Source organism: Vombatus ursinus, unplaced genomic scaffold (assembly GCF_900497805.2).
Source record: "Vombatus ursinus unplaced genomic scaffold, bare-nosed wombat genome assembly UNPS02014784.1, whole genome shotgun sequence".
In the NCBI taxonomy this organism is placed as follows: domain Eukaryota; kingdom Metazoa; phylum Chordata; class Mammalia; order Diprotodontia; family Vombatidae; genus Vombatus; species Vombatus ursinus.
The window spans coordinates 11,259,281-11,276,191 of NW_020954562.1; the positions used below are offsets into that span (position 1 = coordinate 11,259,281).

The 16,911-nt window shown below is 33.6% G+C and overlaps 1 protein-coding gene across 7 annotated transcripts in view; it reads right to left on the reverse strand.

Moving 5' to 3' along the window:
* Positions 1 to 16,911, reverse strand: part of LRBA (LPS responsive beige-like anchor protein) — a 676,054-nt gene that overhangs the window by 299,619 nt on the left and 359,524 nt on the right. For all 7 annotated transcript variants that reach the window (XM_027866938.1, XM_027866942.1, XM_027866935.1 and 4 more), the window contains 2 exons: positions 10,713 to 10,837; positions 2,114 to 2,260 (listed from right to left, as the gene is read on the reverse strand). In XM_027866938.1, the coding sequence (XP_027722739.1) occupies positions 2,114 to 2,260; positions 10,713 to 10,837 (272 nt within the window). The remainder of the gene's footprint in view (positions 1 to 2,113; positions 2,261 to 10,712; positions 10,838 to 16,911) is intronic.

Below are 16,911 nucleotides of genomic sequence, written 5' to 3' on the forward strand. Positions count from 1 at the left end.
ATAACAATTCTACTTTAGTATACCTTCCGCTCCACTGTTAAATACTGTTTAGTGGTTCCAAATACAGTATTAATGTAGTTTGGGGATTCAGGGATTAAACAGCTGGAGGGTGGGTTTCCAACTGAATGAATTTTTATTGGAATAATCAAATCTCCACAGGGTTTATCAAAGAGACAAATCAGATTGCTACTGAAAACAATGGAATCACTACAGATCTAACAGTCTACAAGCTATAGACCCAAACCTAAAAAAAGGAGGGAGACACTAAATGTGTGTATATATACACACACACACACAGTAGATTTGCTTACTTTGTATTTTGGGCTTTTTTAAAAAGGGAAAATTAAAAATCTGAAATCAATTTCTGATTGCTCAAATTCTTTGTGGGACAAAAAAGCAGCATGAGAGTGATACTTAAAATTTTGAATTAATACAGTAGTACAGCTACTCAGGCAATCATGAGTGAATAACTGCTCCCAAATTCAGATGAACTGTCATTTCCATCGATTCTTAGAACTGTGATGGTCTTTAATCTAACATCAATCTTAATGTGCGCCAGAAGGACAATAGAAGGGATGCTCTACTGAGAGCAGAGCAGGCTTTGCCCCCTATTCCCAATGTACAAATACATTGTGTTTGCAGATGGGCAGCAGATAGCAGTAGAACGGCCATGATTTCCCTAAGCTCATCCCTATAAATGGATGAAATAAGCAGCTATGTGTTCTTTTGCTGTCTCCTTTTGCCCTCTGTACATTAGCATGTAATCCAGAGGAGAAATAACATTTTTTCAATCACTCTCAGACATTCAATTATGGGGCGAGCAGACAGCTGCAGGATCCAGGGCAGCCCAGGTCCTACAGAAGACCCCTGACAATTTCCACTTCATTTCTAACCCACACCACTTTATTAGTGAGGATTACTTCTTAATCCTATTGCCATTGTCAAGATTATATAATTAAACTCCCCTTTCACCTCTATTACAGTAGGAATGTATTACCAGAAGCTGGAAGAGAAGCATAATAAAAGAGGAGGAAATGGGCAGTGGGTTTTGAAGGAAGGGTCCAGAGAGAGATGAACAATTCCTCTTCTCCCTACCACTGAGGGAGGGAGGGAAAAAGGGAACAAAAGTCACAGGGCATAATGCTCCAATTAATTGTATTTCATTTTTCTGAGAATTATATATCCCTCACTAAAGACTACATATCCTATCCTACTTTCTGTTTTCCTTGATCAAACAATATATCGCAAAGTTAAAAATAAGTGTTCATGAACAACAGATCCATATTTCAGATTTACCAGAGTAGAATATAATACAGGGGATTATTTTCCAGGTAAAAAAATAATTCTGGAAACATTTCCATCTTACTGCTCTTCCTTCTTAGCCCTTCCAATAGTAGTACCAAAAGAACTGTAGGCAATGGAGGAACAAAGCCATTTAGTGAAATATTAAAATGCCCCAATAAGGAAAACACATATCCTATTGGCCATCTACCCTCTGTCCTGGAAGCAAAGCTGAGAATTTGTAAATTATAATTATATTGAAAAACTTGGTTTTCTATCACCAGGAAGTTCTGTAAGAACAAAGTATCACTAGGTTTTTAGAACAGAATTTTTTTCTTGTTTTTGCTTTGTGTGGGAGAAGCTATATGTAAAAGAGAAGGGCACAATCAGTAAAATCAATGTATCAAAGCCAACCCTCTACTCCAGAGCTAAGTTTGTTTACAAACTACTTACCTAGGCAGACTTTTAGAGTGATTAGACAGCAAGGCCCTTAAGTGGGAGAGGGTACTTTTTGTTGTTTTTAACAAAAAAGAAAAGGGAAAAAATTACTTTTCCAAATGAAAGCCCATGACTGTAAAAAGAGAAATTAAGTAAAAAACAGTGACAGTGTTTGTTGGGGGACGTGCGGAAATTTCATAATAGAAAAAGTCAGGGGAAACAATAGACACTCTGATGATACTGGGGAAAAACATCAGAAACAAAAACAATCTTACTTTAACTTAAAGGTCCTCACTTTCTAAATAGGCCTTAGTTGTCATAAATAAAAATATAGCAATGCAACATAAACTGACTGGTAAGCTAGTTTGAATATTTGCACAACTGCAGAATTTACCGGTAAGATTCTCTAAATCTTTCTCCTCCACGGATGACAGGGTATCATCATCGGCGTCCAAGAGAATCTCACTTTCTGAGTTCTGATTTCCTAAAGCCTGACTCTTGATGGACTGTTTTCCTTTAGCAAGGATATCTTCATCTGAATCTGAAATGAAAAAGAAACATGGCTGTCCATCAGCTTAGGGAAGGAGACAGTGGTCAAAAGGAAGGTGGGAGGAATGAAAATTTGAAATAAGGGAAGATTAGTCAAAGACGATCACTTGTACCGGGAGAGTTACTCTCTCACACATACATACACATACACACAAACACACACACACAGGCATGCACATATACACAGAGGTATTCAGGATAGCACACAGGTATGTATGACAAAGTTTATTTCCTAAACCTAGTCTAACATATCCTGAAGAACATTCATCCCATTAACATCAACCTCAGAATCAGTGACTTTTCATTTTATTTATAGTTAAGAAAAGGGAAGATTGAAATCCAGCACTTCCTAAGATTTGGGGGAGGGAGGAAGAATAATCTCCAGTTTCAGCTACCAGGCAAATCATTTCAGTTTTCCATAAGAGATTTGGGGAGTGAGGTGGAGAAACTTCACTCTGTGAATAACATAATAGCCAGATGCATTTGGAATTTTAGAGAAAAATCAAGAATTGAGATAAAGTAAGAAGGTTAGCTGAAGCCTTGGTACACTAGTCTGAGCATACAGCTTTCCATGGAGATTGGACAGATGAATCAGTGGCATTAATGAAGCCACTGGTTCCTATCAACTCACATCTCCTCTCCTGTTTCTCCATCCTCCCTGCCAGCTCCACAAGGCTACAGTAGTTTCTCCTAAGATACAAGGCTGGGAAACCAGAGGTGCAAAAGCTACCTCTCCAGGTTGTTAAACTAAAGGGCTAAGGCGCCCTGAGGGTAAACACAACAGAAAGGGTTTGGCCTGCCAGAGAAGCCTCTACAAATACACTAGCAGAAAAGAGCCAAGCCTATTTTCTCAGGACGTGTGACAAGGCAGCAGGAGGGAGGAAGAGAGAAGCAAAAACACAAATCTCTGCAATCTGCAAAGGAGGAGCTCTGGGGGGCGCCGACAGCCAACAATGAGACTAGGAGAAGGAGCAGAAGAGTCAGTGGAAGTAACTGGGAGAAATAATCTGGGGACTAGAAATGAAAACCAGAACTTCAAATACTGCAAGCCTCTGACTTAACTACTGAGCAGAGGGTGTGGATGTCTGCATGGCTGGGAGGCATAGAACCAATCTCATGGACCAGCAGGAAATAGGCTATCTTAAAAGATTTCAAACAAATGCCAGACGATGTTTCTAGTGCATAGACAATCCTACAAGCTTATACGAAAAAAGGCAGGTTTAGGATCTTCACTGTAGAGACCCGACTTCTCATGCTCACATTTTACAAACTTGATCTAATCCCTAGAGTTGGTGCACCTGATTCCTTGAACCAAGGGTGTAAGCTTTCCCTGTAGAAAGACTGAAAAGATTCAGCCCAATGCAAGCAAGTTCCCAAAAAAGGTCTGAGGTGGAATCAGATGTCACTAAATGCATGATATATCAAAATGAATGAATCTAATAGGCTTTAAACATTTAAACTGTAGCACAGATACACAAACTGATTTAATTAACCTCTTTGGGACTCAGTTTCTTCCTCTGTAAAAACAAGGGATTGGATCAGATAGTCTCTAAGGATCTTTCCAGCTCTTTAATTCTATATAGTATACAATATTTTGTGGTCAAGGGTTACTTATGCATAGAGTAAAACTTCATTTTTATTTCATTGCCAACTCATTTGCAGTTATCACTAATTCATTCCACTGTTATAACAGGGCATTACTTTTGGATAAATGAAAGTTTTTCTCCTGATACTTTAATACTGCAAGGATTATAATTTCTCCTAATAATATAGTAAAAACTAAAAGTTGGGAAAGGGAAATTGTTTTTTTTAAATAAATTATTCATTCTCATACTATCTAGGGGTAAATAAGATCTTATTTTCTTAAATACATGAGATCAAATGAGATAAAATGTATAAAAGAGCTACATAAATGACAGTTATTAGCTCTTATATGCACATCGTTTAAAATATTGGGTGCCAATGCATATATTATCCCAAAAGTTATAATCAAGTACTCTGTACTAAGCCAAAAATTTTAGGTTGAATAAGATAAGTTATTTCATTGTTTTAATATTTATTTTGGAGAGAGAAACACATAATTATCCCCCAAACATGCAATAATTTCTAGGTTTTTTGAATTTTATATTATCACACTTGTTAAAAATAAATTAGTCCTTGCAAAATGTGTAAAAATTAAAAATACGAGACTTAAGGAAATTAATTACTACTTACTGGACATTTGCATCGATCAATGTGTTAATCTTTACATTTATTGGGTTATTTTTTACTTCCTGCCATAAAAAAAGTATTATATAACTTGCACATTTAGTATACAAGCTGGTATACAAATATATACAATTAGGTATTGCTCTTACTTTTAAAAAAAAGCCTAGTGTGTTAAAAAATGGTTTTGAAAAATCAAACATAAAATGTAAACGATGAAAATATTCATATCCAAATTCAAGTCTGACAAACATATGCCAAACATATCAGGACCAACTTGCTCATTACTTTCCCTGATTACTGCCATACATGACTTTAGGTTCCACTAGCTTATTTAAAAAAAAAAAAAAACTTTAATCTGCAAACATTTACAAAGGAAGGCAGTCCCTAGTGGCAATATAATATGGTTTAAACTTTCAGTAAATAAATGCACATTTAAAGGCAACATAAAGTAAAATGACCCAAGACATTTCTAATTTTAAATAATTTCAATTTTGAGTTTGAAGCAAAGATATTGTATACAATCTTATCTTGTTAACAATTTGTTTCAAACAGAATAACATTCCAACTAAGGGAAAGTTTTATGTAAAAGACAGCAATATGGGTATATTGTATACATGGGATTTTAACTTTTATCTTACTTTTTTAATTTATCAAACAAAAAAAACTCAGATTCTGGAATTGTTCAATCTGAGCTAAAAACCCTCTTGTCATGGAAAATATGCAGCTTACTGATATTTAGAATGGTTTTCCTGTAATTAACTCCCCCTTGAGGATTTTAAGTTAGCAGCAGTAAAATTACCAACAGTACTCTAATACACACCACATGCACTGTTGTTCAATTCTCAATGGTCTAATAGCTTTCTGCTAAAGATTTTTTTTTCAAAATTAGAACAAAACAATTCCAAGCAAAAAATAAAAGATAATTATAATGTTTATATGCATTGGGGGAAAATACATTTTTAGTTTTAGCTGCACTATGCCATTTAATCACCATTTTGTAAACAGGTATTCAATGTTATATTTCACTCGCGTGTCAGTGTATTCCACAATGGACTAACCGTTTAATTTGATGAAGTCAGGGTATATTTTTGAATCATTTAAATGCAAGCTGTGTGTTTAATTTTGTCTTAGCTCAAGAAATCTTCTGGATATCAAAAGGTTATTAAGAATAAAATCTTTTTAGTTCTTTTTCAGTACCATGTAAAAATGTACTACATCTAGCTTTGTTTTTATTGCAGTTTCATTACTGGTTCAATTAAATAATTACTGAAGCTACAGTTACTATATAAAACTATAGTAATTTGTTGTTGTTTTTTAAGTGTCTCTAGCTGTATCTTACACAGGCTTAATCCATGTCATTACTGAAATCTGGTACCAAGCTGAAAAGGAAGCTTGAGCAGGGGCTGAATAGGCATTGGTGAGACTATCTGGGACAAGCTCTGAAGCAACACTGGCTAGGAGTGGATTTGTCAACAGGACAGGGTGAGTGAAGCCAAGAAAAAAGGTAGGTGGGAATCGTCCCGGTTTGGGATTCACAGATTCTCTTCCTTTTCTCAATTGGCAGACTGCCACAGTTAATATTTCAGAAGGTGAGTAGAAGGAGATTGCGCACCAAAGTCTCAGGCACCATACCACTTAAAGAATAATTACACTATTCAAAGCAAAATTTGTCATCTCAACTACTGAAATAACAGACTTCACAAAATTTTGCAGTAGATTTACCAGGATACCAAATGGTGAGGGCTACCAAAGTTCTACTCTATTGAGATTCTAGAGATACAGCCCTATCTTCATTATTTGGGAGATAAAGTTAATGCTCATTGGAATAATTTAGAAAATATATCATATTATATATGGATACTGTATAGTTTATGCCATTTACCAAGAAGGGTTGGGGGCATGGGACAAGCTCAAGAAAGCATGGATAACTTAAAGCAGCCCACTATCATGACTGAAAAGGCCACTCATGTTTGTCCTGCTGAATATGGAACTAGAAAGTGCTACATCAACAGAGAGAATATTATATTTTGGTTGCTAGAGACAGAAGCATTTTGGGTACTTGATCAGGGCATAATCTTGTTGCTTCAAAAACCTGTTTCCTGAATTATTTTGCACTATTGTTTATTTTAACAAAAAATTAAAACAGAAATAATGTGATAACTCCAAATATGATTTGAAGTTTATCATAATGCTGGGTAAGTGGGTTAAAAAACACTCCATATTTACTTGTGATGACAATTTCCAGCCAATGATTCTTCTTTCTACCTACCTACCTACCTATATATCTATCTGTGAAAGTATTCGTGACAATCTATACAGAACCATATTTGTATTACAAGAAATCTTACAAGATGAACATCTATAAAAGGCAAAGAATAAGAGTGTGATCTGCTATTTATAGAATCTGACCAAAAAGCAATGGCAACAATGAAAAACTATTTTCTCCTTTAAATGGTATAGGCAATGTTAAAATTTTTTAAAGTAATTCTATATCCTTATAATACATTTCTGCAATTATTCTAACTAGGATTCATTTATCACCTAAATAAAAGATATATTTAAGTGGAACCTTGCTAATAAGTTACTATATATGAATGTTAACTTTTTTTTCCTTTTAACTTGATGGTAAAATGTCAACTAAATTAAACAATGAGTATGGAAAACAGTATGATAGTGTAAAACTCATTTGTTAGAAGTCAGATGACTTATGTTCCAATCTCATCTCTGTCCCTAACTAGTTGTGTGACCATATGCATATAAATAACTTCTCTGGGTCTTGAATTTACTGATCTGTAAAATACAGGTTTTGGCTCGTTAATATCCCTATTAACTCTAAAATTCCATAATAAGAATCAGGCAATGTAAGTTAGTAAATCTATTAAGTACCCTGTATTTGAATGATAATAAATATTTAATAATTATACATACATATGCATACATATATATGGAAAATTTAAATCTCTAGAAATCAAAATATTCCTCTTTCCCTGACGCAGATTGTTTTCATAAAATTTAAACATAGTTTTTATTTTAATTTTAGGATATAATAGTGTCTACAAAGTAAAAAAAACAACAACAAAAAAAAAAACAACCCTACACTAAAACAATGACTTTTACAAATAACTACTTTGGAGGTTCTCTCTTTGAAAAATTACCTAAATCTCCTTTCCCCAAAGCAAGTTAATGTGAACTTGGGCAGGGCAATTAAATTGTCAGAATTAAAAAATTTGTTTTTAACTAGAAGGTAGCCAGAAGTAGAGTCATGGGGCTGGTATTGATCGTGAGAACAGAGAACATCAGTCTTCAGGTATTTACTCGTCCACCTTTGCACCAGAGGCTTTCCTTCAAATCAAATCAATCCCTGGAAAAGATGGCGCTAACAACTAAAATACATAAGTAATCTCCAACAAGATTTCCCTTTGGATGTTTTTCTTTTATATTAATACAGTGCATGGTACTCCATGGTTCTTCACTTTAAAGATACAGTATCCCTACAATGCAGTCAACCTTCTATGATATAAATATAAAACAATAGGAAATACACAAAGACTAGTTAAATGTAAACATTTTTACTCAGTATATTTTTATCTCTTACAGGATTTTGTAACATCTTTGGCCATCTTTTTTTTTTCACCAGGGTTTCTTTTTAAGTTATTTATCATTTTGAGTATTCAACTGTTTAACTTATTCAAAATAGCTTCTTAAAAATAAATATTACTCAGAAATTATGCTTATATTGTTGACTCTTTAGAGATATTTTCAGAATAAATTTGTAAAATTATATTTTAAATATGATCGTTTTATATATTCATAATAAATTATGGCATCACACAGAAGCACTAAGGGATTGATTTCTAGAACTTCCTAGGATGCCTTTATGTCACATTATTTTTGTTGTTTTTTAAAAAATAGAAAAGTATAATTAGCATCTTTCAAAAAAGTTAAACTAAGGATAACTATAAATTTCAGTGAGAAAGGTAAGCCCAATAGTATACTTAAATCTGTCTGCTTATTCGTCTGGTGTTTGATTTTTAGGTGAAATACAACAACAAAAACTTGAATTAGAAACGTAGAGGAAATAAACAATATGAATATTATTCTATTAAAATTATTTCTTTTTCAAATGTTCCTGTACTTCAAAATCTGCTTTACACATTAATGATCACTAGAGAAGAACTGCAAAAATATTACTAAACAAGACAGTATCAAATCAAATGTTTTAACCCAGCTTTCTCTTCCATGGAATTAAATTAAAACTTTCATGATAAAAAAAAATCATTTATGTTATTTTAACCTCATTAATATTTTAAAAATCTAAGTTACTCTTCCTAATAAATTTAACAAAAGGTACTAACGGGTGATTATTTTTCGAAAGTAAATTACTTCAATGTAATGTCACTGCAAGATTTCAGCAGACAAGATATGCAAAGAAATAACTGTTTATTTTCTTACAACAAAACTACAACTAGGATCATCACATAGGAAGATACCTATGTTGTCTGAATGGATAGTTCAATTTGTTATTTTTCTGGTATGAATTTGAAAAGCTATAGTCTGAAAATAAAATATGTATGAGAAGTAAATTTGAAGGATTATTTTAATTTCAATGAATAAAAATTATATTATTCTATTCATTTGTGAATGAGTTTAGAAAATAAACTTTAATTCTATTTGTACAGTAAGGACATTTTATGAAAACAAATGGCTTATATAAAGAAAAAATTTAAAAATCCTTAGTAAATGAATGAAAAGATATAAGAAAAATTCTTAAAATGTCAATAAAACTATTTCTCAAGAAGTCCTAAGTCCTTTTCTGCTCAAATGGAATAAAATCCTTTAAAAAAGCAGATCTTTTGAATGTAAGGATCATTAACCAAGAAATACATTCTACCCTAAAATCCACAGTACCACCACACACACAAAAATAATAAGAACCCAAAAAGCAGAAGTGTCCTAATTAATTCTACATTTTGTTTCTCCTTCCCCTCCTCCTACTGCTAAAGATGTAAGGCTCGGGGACTCAATGCTTTTAGATCACTTTGTTATTGACTATTCTCTGTATGGCCATTTATTTTAAAGGACTGATGTCACATTTGGTGTTATATCTGATGACATATTGTAGACATTTTCTTCCAGAAATGGCTCTTTAAGGCTGAGTGCAAGAGGTTAAGCTGCCTGGCTGAGGCCAAACTCAACATTATATTCTTTTCATCTAGATCTTAACAATATTTCTAATTGCCTTAAGATAGTATTTCCTTTGTATTTTGCACTTTAACCTTATAAATGTAAATATGAACCTTGAAATTTTAAATGGCAGGCATGAAAAAAAAATTAAATATTCTTTGTATTTAAAAAAGAACAACATTAAAGTTATATAGTCAGTTTTATTAATAACCAAAATAATAGTAAGTATGGGTAAACTTTATATTTTCCTTAACTATGTATCTTAAATAACTTCCAAAACCATAAAATAATAAGTCTAAGTGAATGATCAAGGTAAAGAAATTGTTAAATCCAAAGGAATAATGAATAGTTCTACTCATTTATTCCCACTGACTTATCAGACAACTTCCAAAAGTTGCTCCTGAATGAGAATTCGGATGACATGCATTACAACAAAAAGGGGGGAAATGTTTTGTTGAACTCTGATAGCAAGATGATGCAGAACAGTAACACAGGAAAATAATGTCTATTCTCTTTTTCCACTAACCATCTATCATTACCATCTACAAATCAAGGCTTAGAGACTACCTAGGCCAGGGCACTTGGACATTTATTACCATCCCTCCGCCTCTTACAGGAATCTCAAGTTAAAATTCAGCAGTTAAGGAAAAACCATATATGCCCAGGAGTGCCTCAAAATGTATTAGGTTTTAGTAATGCTTGCTTTCTTGTATTAAAGTAATTAAATTAGTTAGCAGTCTTTTACTTGATGAAGGCAATGGACTCAAAGCTAAATGTGTCATTAAAAATAATTTTTGCTTCAAACTCTAGAGACAAAGGGTGTGTTATAAAAATGTTGCATGTGTAACATATTGTGTGCATACGCTTAACACCACAAGATTACAGACACTATGCTGTCTATGAAAAAGTAACTACTTGTTTTATTTGTGGGTAAAATAAGTCTGAAATGTAGTGTTGAACTGTTTTACAAGGCCTTGCAGTAATGAAGTTCTGTTCTTCATTACCAAGTACTGTACCTGCTGCTATGGACAAGAAGCAGTTTTTACACTGACCGTGTTCCACGGCTGTTTTTAGTGTCGCTTCAGGATGTGTCGATCCAAGAGGGTTACGCACAAATCGTCGCCGGCGCCGCAAGTCATCTTCCCAGTAGTCAAGGCGCCAGAACTCACGAGGACGACTACAATGAAACAGAGAAGCCACATATGTTAGCAATTATCAAACAGCGTGGTAGCACTGAATTTCTGCATAAAGCTCTCCTTGTTTGCTCTGCCCTTTTTTCCTTCTCCCCATCCAATCCCTGTTCAACTACCTCTTCCCCCCCCCATCCTTGCTGCAATCTTTTACTTAGGTATGTCCTTGAAAATAACAATATCACCTTCCAGTCTAAGGAACTCCTTTCCCTTTTTTCTTGGAAGGTGAAATGAGCACTAAATACATCATTTTGAAATGAATTGCTGACAGTGTGATCAGTTTCCCCACACTCTAGTGGCATGTGCTCCGATTTCAGCCTCATTTCAGCCTCAGCAGGGCACCTTTCTCAGTGACTGCATTTATAAACCAGAATAGGGAAAAGGCTATTATAAATATGGTATAACATTACCTATATTAATCAAAGTCTGTCCCCCTTCATTTTTCTTCCTAATTTGTGCCTTTTTGCACAAGGTCAGTAAATCATACTATGAATGCTTGGTCCAGAAAGTGTTAACTTTAATGAATACCTCAGTTACATGGCTATGTATGTGATAATAAAATATTGCTCTGTTTAGATGTGCAGGAATTTAATTAAAATAATCTCTTAAAATATTCATTACATTTAGCCCCTGAGGCTTAGAACAACACAAGAAAACGCATTTCTTTTCCATTTACTGTTTTTAAATAAACCACTGCAGGAGAGTGAAATAGCCATCTATTTTCAAGCAAATCAGATTGGATTTCTGTTTCATGTACTATGTTTTTATATTTAATTAAAAACTACATGCTATACGATGTGCAATAATTGCTGTATGGAAAACATACTTCTTGAAATTTATTTTTAAAGGTTATGCTAAATTTATCTTCCATTATATTTCTTCAAATATGTAAAGTTTTCTGTAATGATGTTTCTTTTTTTAAGCTAATTTTTAACTAGAATACTGAAAAAATATTTTGCTAGGAAAGTAGTAAAATTAAAAGTCCTAATATGCAAGGTGGCATAGAAGGGAAACACCTGTGGTGTAATTTGCTAGTAAAAAAAATCGAAAGCTTGAAGATCTATGGTAATGGTAAAATAAAAAATTTCTCCATAATTGGAACTTCTGCTAGAATGATAAATACAAAATAAAATCTCACTTGTATTTCATGAGCTAATAAAATTGTGTGCCTGTCAGCTGTGACAAATTAGTATCCTTGACCAATTTATAGTTCAAAATACCAAAAAATGATACTGATATTCCCTGCATTTCAAAGAACAAATCTAAAAATAAAGCAGTGTCTACAGAGTTGTTTTTACAAATTAAGTCATTCAAATTCAGTTCAAGAAGAGAATATGCAATAAACTATGTAATTCTCTCAATGCCTTTTTTTTTTTTAAAGCAATAGGCCTACAGTGTTTTTGGTACCTCTTTTCTGAGAATATTGGGACAGAAAAAACATGGATACACTATATGTCCTTTGTTGGCTTTGATCATTACTATGAGGAGGCGGAAGAATATGATACAAGTAGGGAGGGAAATGCTAACAGACTATATTCTTGTCATTAAATGTATCTAAATTAATATGTATGTGTGTATGTATATCCATATGCATACAAACATGCATACAGCATATGTGTATATAACAGCTTTCCTACAGAGTTTCATTTATATGATATGGTCCATTATTTAATTTAAAAATAAAAACTATAGTTATTTCTTGAAAGGAGTAATTGAAAATACCTTAAAGTATATGTATGTGTATAGATGAGGAAAAGACATTTACTCAAAGCTCAATTAATAATGTAAATTTCCCACTAGTGATGTTTTAAAAAGGCAGAGCACAGCTGGCTTTGTGGATGCCTTTGGCAGTCACAGAGCCAGGATAGGCACTTAATCATTCTGCCTTCCTACATTTATCTGTTAAAATTATTATCAAATATCAGCCAGGATGCAGCCGTGAATCACACACTGCTGCTCATCTTCAGGGGAAAGACACAATGAGAGTCTATTCATCAGTACAGCAATCGGCACGAGTAATTAGTTCCCTACACTGGATCTCCTACAAAGCTTATTTCAGTCAGTACCACAAACATATGACAATGTAAAGCTAATGAAAGCTGCTAAAATTTGTTAACCTTTTCTGCCATCAATCTTTCTAATATTCCAAGCTATAGTATTATGAAAAGATGGTAAATTATTAATTTGTCACTCATCCATCTGCAATACTTTTGATCAAATTAAATGATGTTATTCTTCTAGATAACAATTAAAATTATTAGAGCTGGTAAGCTACTATAATAAAACTACACCAAAATTAGGTGACAATAGATACTGGCATATGTATAAATAGTTAAGACTAATTCAAACTAAATTAAAGCATATGTGCAATCATTTTATTCTACTGTATATAAACTGAATAAATTATATCATTTACTAATTATCAAAATGACTTAATATTTATAATCAACAAAATATCATATTTGAATATCTTCAGAGTATTAGAAAAATGAATGAAATATAAAACATTAAAAATATCAAATAACATTTATAGAAATAGACAAGTACATCAGGGAGTGGTCACTGGCTCTCACAGGAACTAATTCTCTGATAATGTGACATTATATGCTGCAAAAAAAATGTACATATTGATAAACTTATTAAATGAAAAGTACTTAATTCATGTATTAAAAGGATTGCTAAAATTTTTCTTAGCAAGGTGATTTTTACAATATCCTCAAATAATATTAATATGATACTGTGGTATAACAATATCACTTACAGATAATTTTTTCCCAAACATATCTATCTACTACATTTAAATTTGTTTAGAAAGAAGTTTTTGTTTCAAAGTCATTATAACTTTAGAACAGAAATCTTGGAAATAATTTCATCCAACCTTCTTATTTCACAAATGAGGAAAAAGAGGCCTAGACATGATAAATGATTTGGCCAACTACTTAGTAGCTGAAATGAGACTAGACACCAGTATCCTTATTCTTAGTCTAAGATTTTTTCCACCCCAGCTTGCCTTTCATTTATCTTAAAGGACCTACAAACTAAATCTCTCTCTCTCTCTCTCTCTCTCTCTCTCTCTCTCTCTCTCTCTCTCTCACATACACACACACACACACACTCACACTCACACTCACACATATTTTGAGAGGGGAGAGGTGGGGAGAGAAAAACAGTCTCTCGACCTTGCCCGGGCTAGAAGCACAGTGACTACTCACTGGCCAAAACCCACTACTGAACTGCATGAAAATTTTGACTTACTCCATTTACAACTCATGACAATTTGCCTCCTACCCTCTTTAGGCTGCCTACAGTACCCTCCCTCCCTCCCCACCATAACAGGGCTGAACTTAATGCAAACAACTGAACAGCTGCAGTCCTACTCCCAAGATCATGAAGCATCCACCCTAGCCTATCCAAGTAACAGGGATTACAGGTGTGCCACTACACCCGGACTATTTTCTCATTTTAGAGAGGCATTGCAAAAACTAATAATTGTGTTGCTCATCAGTTTATACTTGCTGCTATCATTCTGGACTAACTCTAAAAAGTATAAGTGCCACATGACCACCCCAACCCCCAGAATTTTAGTCACCATTGGTCATGTTCTAGTGAACATTTTAATGATGTGGAGCAAAAAAAATGATAGTACGCATTTAAAATTTATGGATGGCTCAAAGCAAGGGAAGGTAACTAATAAAGTAGATTGAAAATGGAGAACCAAAAAGTTTTAGTCATTCCAATAAGATCAAGGGTAAAACAAAGATATACAGTATCATCAGTACTATTTAATGCAGCAACGTTAGCTATAGCCATAAAACAATAAAGAAAAATCAAGGGAATAAGTATGGGCAAAGAGTAAATACAATCACTGGGTTTCACAGACAACAATGGCAAAGAAAAGCCGAAAAAGAAATTAAAAAGTTGACTGAAAGGCAGGAAAGTTGCAGAATGTACATTAAATCCACATAAATTATTAGCATTCCTGTATATTAGCAATAAAACCCACCATAAAGAACTAGAAGAAATTCCATTCAAAATACCTACAGAAGTTATAAAATACTTGGGTATCTACTGATATGTCCAGGAACTACATGAATCCTACAAAATTTTTCTTGCAGAAATAAAGATAGAGCTAAATAATTTGAGAAATATTAATTGTTCAAAGGTAGGTTGAGGCATTGGAATAAAAATGAAAATAACTTAAATTAATTTTTTATTCAGTGTCACAGCAATCAAACTATCTAAGGATTATTTTATAGAACTAGGAAAAATATAGTACATATTCATAAGAAAGAACAAAAGCCCAAGAATATCAAGGGTAATAGTGGAAAAGAGCTGGAGGAAATGGGAGTCAGTACTACATTTCAAACTATACTTTAACACAGTGACCAATTAAACAAGTTGGTACTGGCTAAAAGATACAAAAGTTGATCAGTGGAACAGATTAGGCACACAAAATACTGAACCAAACTAGCACAGTAGACTAGTGTTTGATAAACCCAAAGACCCTAGTTACTGAGATAAGGCATTACTGTATGACAAAAATTCCTGGGAAAAATACTCATCAATCTGGCACAAATTAAGTTTAGATCAATATCTCAAAGTTAAGTACCAAAGTAAACTCTAAAAGTATACATGACTTAAACTTAAAATGTGGTATCATGAGAAAATTAGAGAAACAAAGAAGAAATTATCTTTCAGATCTGTGGATAAAGGAAAACTTCATGATTTATTCTCCCTCCTCCCCCCCCAAAAAAGAAAGAAAGAAATAGAGCTCACAGAAGATAAAATGGACAGCTTTTTAAAAAATAATTAATTTTTGAACATTCACTTCCATAAGATTTTGAGTTTTGAATTTTCTCCCTCATCCTTCTCCTCCCCCCTCCCCAAGACGGCGTGCAATCTGATATAGGCTCCACTTATGTATCCTTATTAAACATATTTCACATTAGTCATGATGTAAAGAATAATTAGAACCAATGGGAGGAACCACGAGAAAGAACAAAACAAAACAAAATGAGAACAAATAGTATGCTTCCATCTGCATTCAGATTCCAAAGTTCTTTTTTTGGAAATGAACAGCATTTTCCATTGTGAGTCTTTTGGAGATGTCTTAGATCCTTGCATTGCTGAGAAGAGCTAAGTCAAGTATCAAAGTCAGTCATCGCACAACATGACTGTGTTCTCCTTAGCATCAGTTCATATAAGTCTTTTCAGCTTTTTCTGAAGTCTGCTTGTTCATCATTCCTTATAGCACAATAGTATTCCATTACATTCACATACCACAACTTGTTCAGCCATTACCAAATTGATGGACTTCCTTTCAATTTCCAGTTCTTGGCCACCACAAAAAGAGCTGCTATAAATATATTTTTGTACATGTGGGTCATTTTTCCATTTTTATGATCTCTTTTGGATACAGACCTAGAAGTGGTATTGCTGGGTTAACGGGTATACAGTTTGATAGCCCTTTGGGCATAGTTCCAAATTGCTCTCCAGAATGGCTGGATCAGTTCATAACTCCACCAACAACACATTAGTGTTCCAATTTTCCCACATCTTCTTCAGTATTTATCATTTTCCTGTTTTGTCATGTTGGCCAATATGACAGGTGTGATGTGGTACTTTATTTGCATTTCTCTAATCATTAGTGATTTAGAGCATTTTTTCATGTGACTATAGATAGCTTTAATTTCTTCTTCTGAAAACTGACTGTTCATATACTTTGACCATTTATCAATTGGCTATTGTACTGTCACATTCCATTAGCAGAAGTATAGAGTCCAAAACAAGGTATATTTCCACTCTAAGTATCTACTACACTCTAAGTAATGTGGATACAAAGATAAGTGTACATTCTTATCAGCAGTAGAATAAGGAGGGGAAAGGGAAGGAGGAGAGGAGAAAGAAGGAGAGGGAGAAAGAGAAGGAAGAAGGAAGGGGGAGGGAGGAAAAAAGAAGAAAAAAAGAAGAAAAAAAGGAAGAGGGAGGGATAAAAGAAGGAAAGAAGGAAGGAAGGAAGAGACAGGGAACAATACAGTACAGTGGAAAGAGTGATAGATTC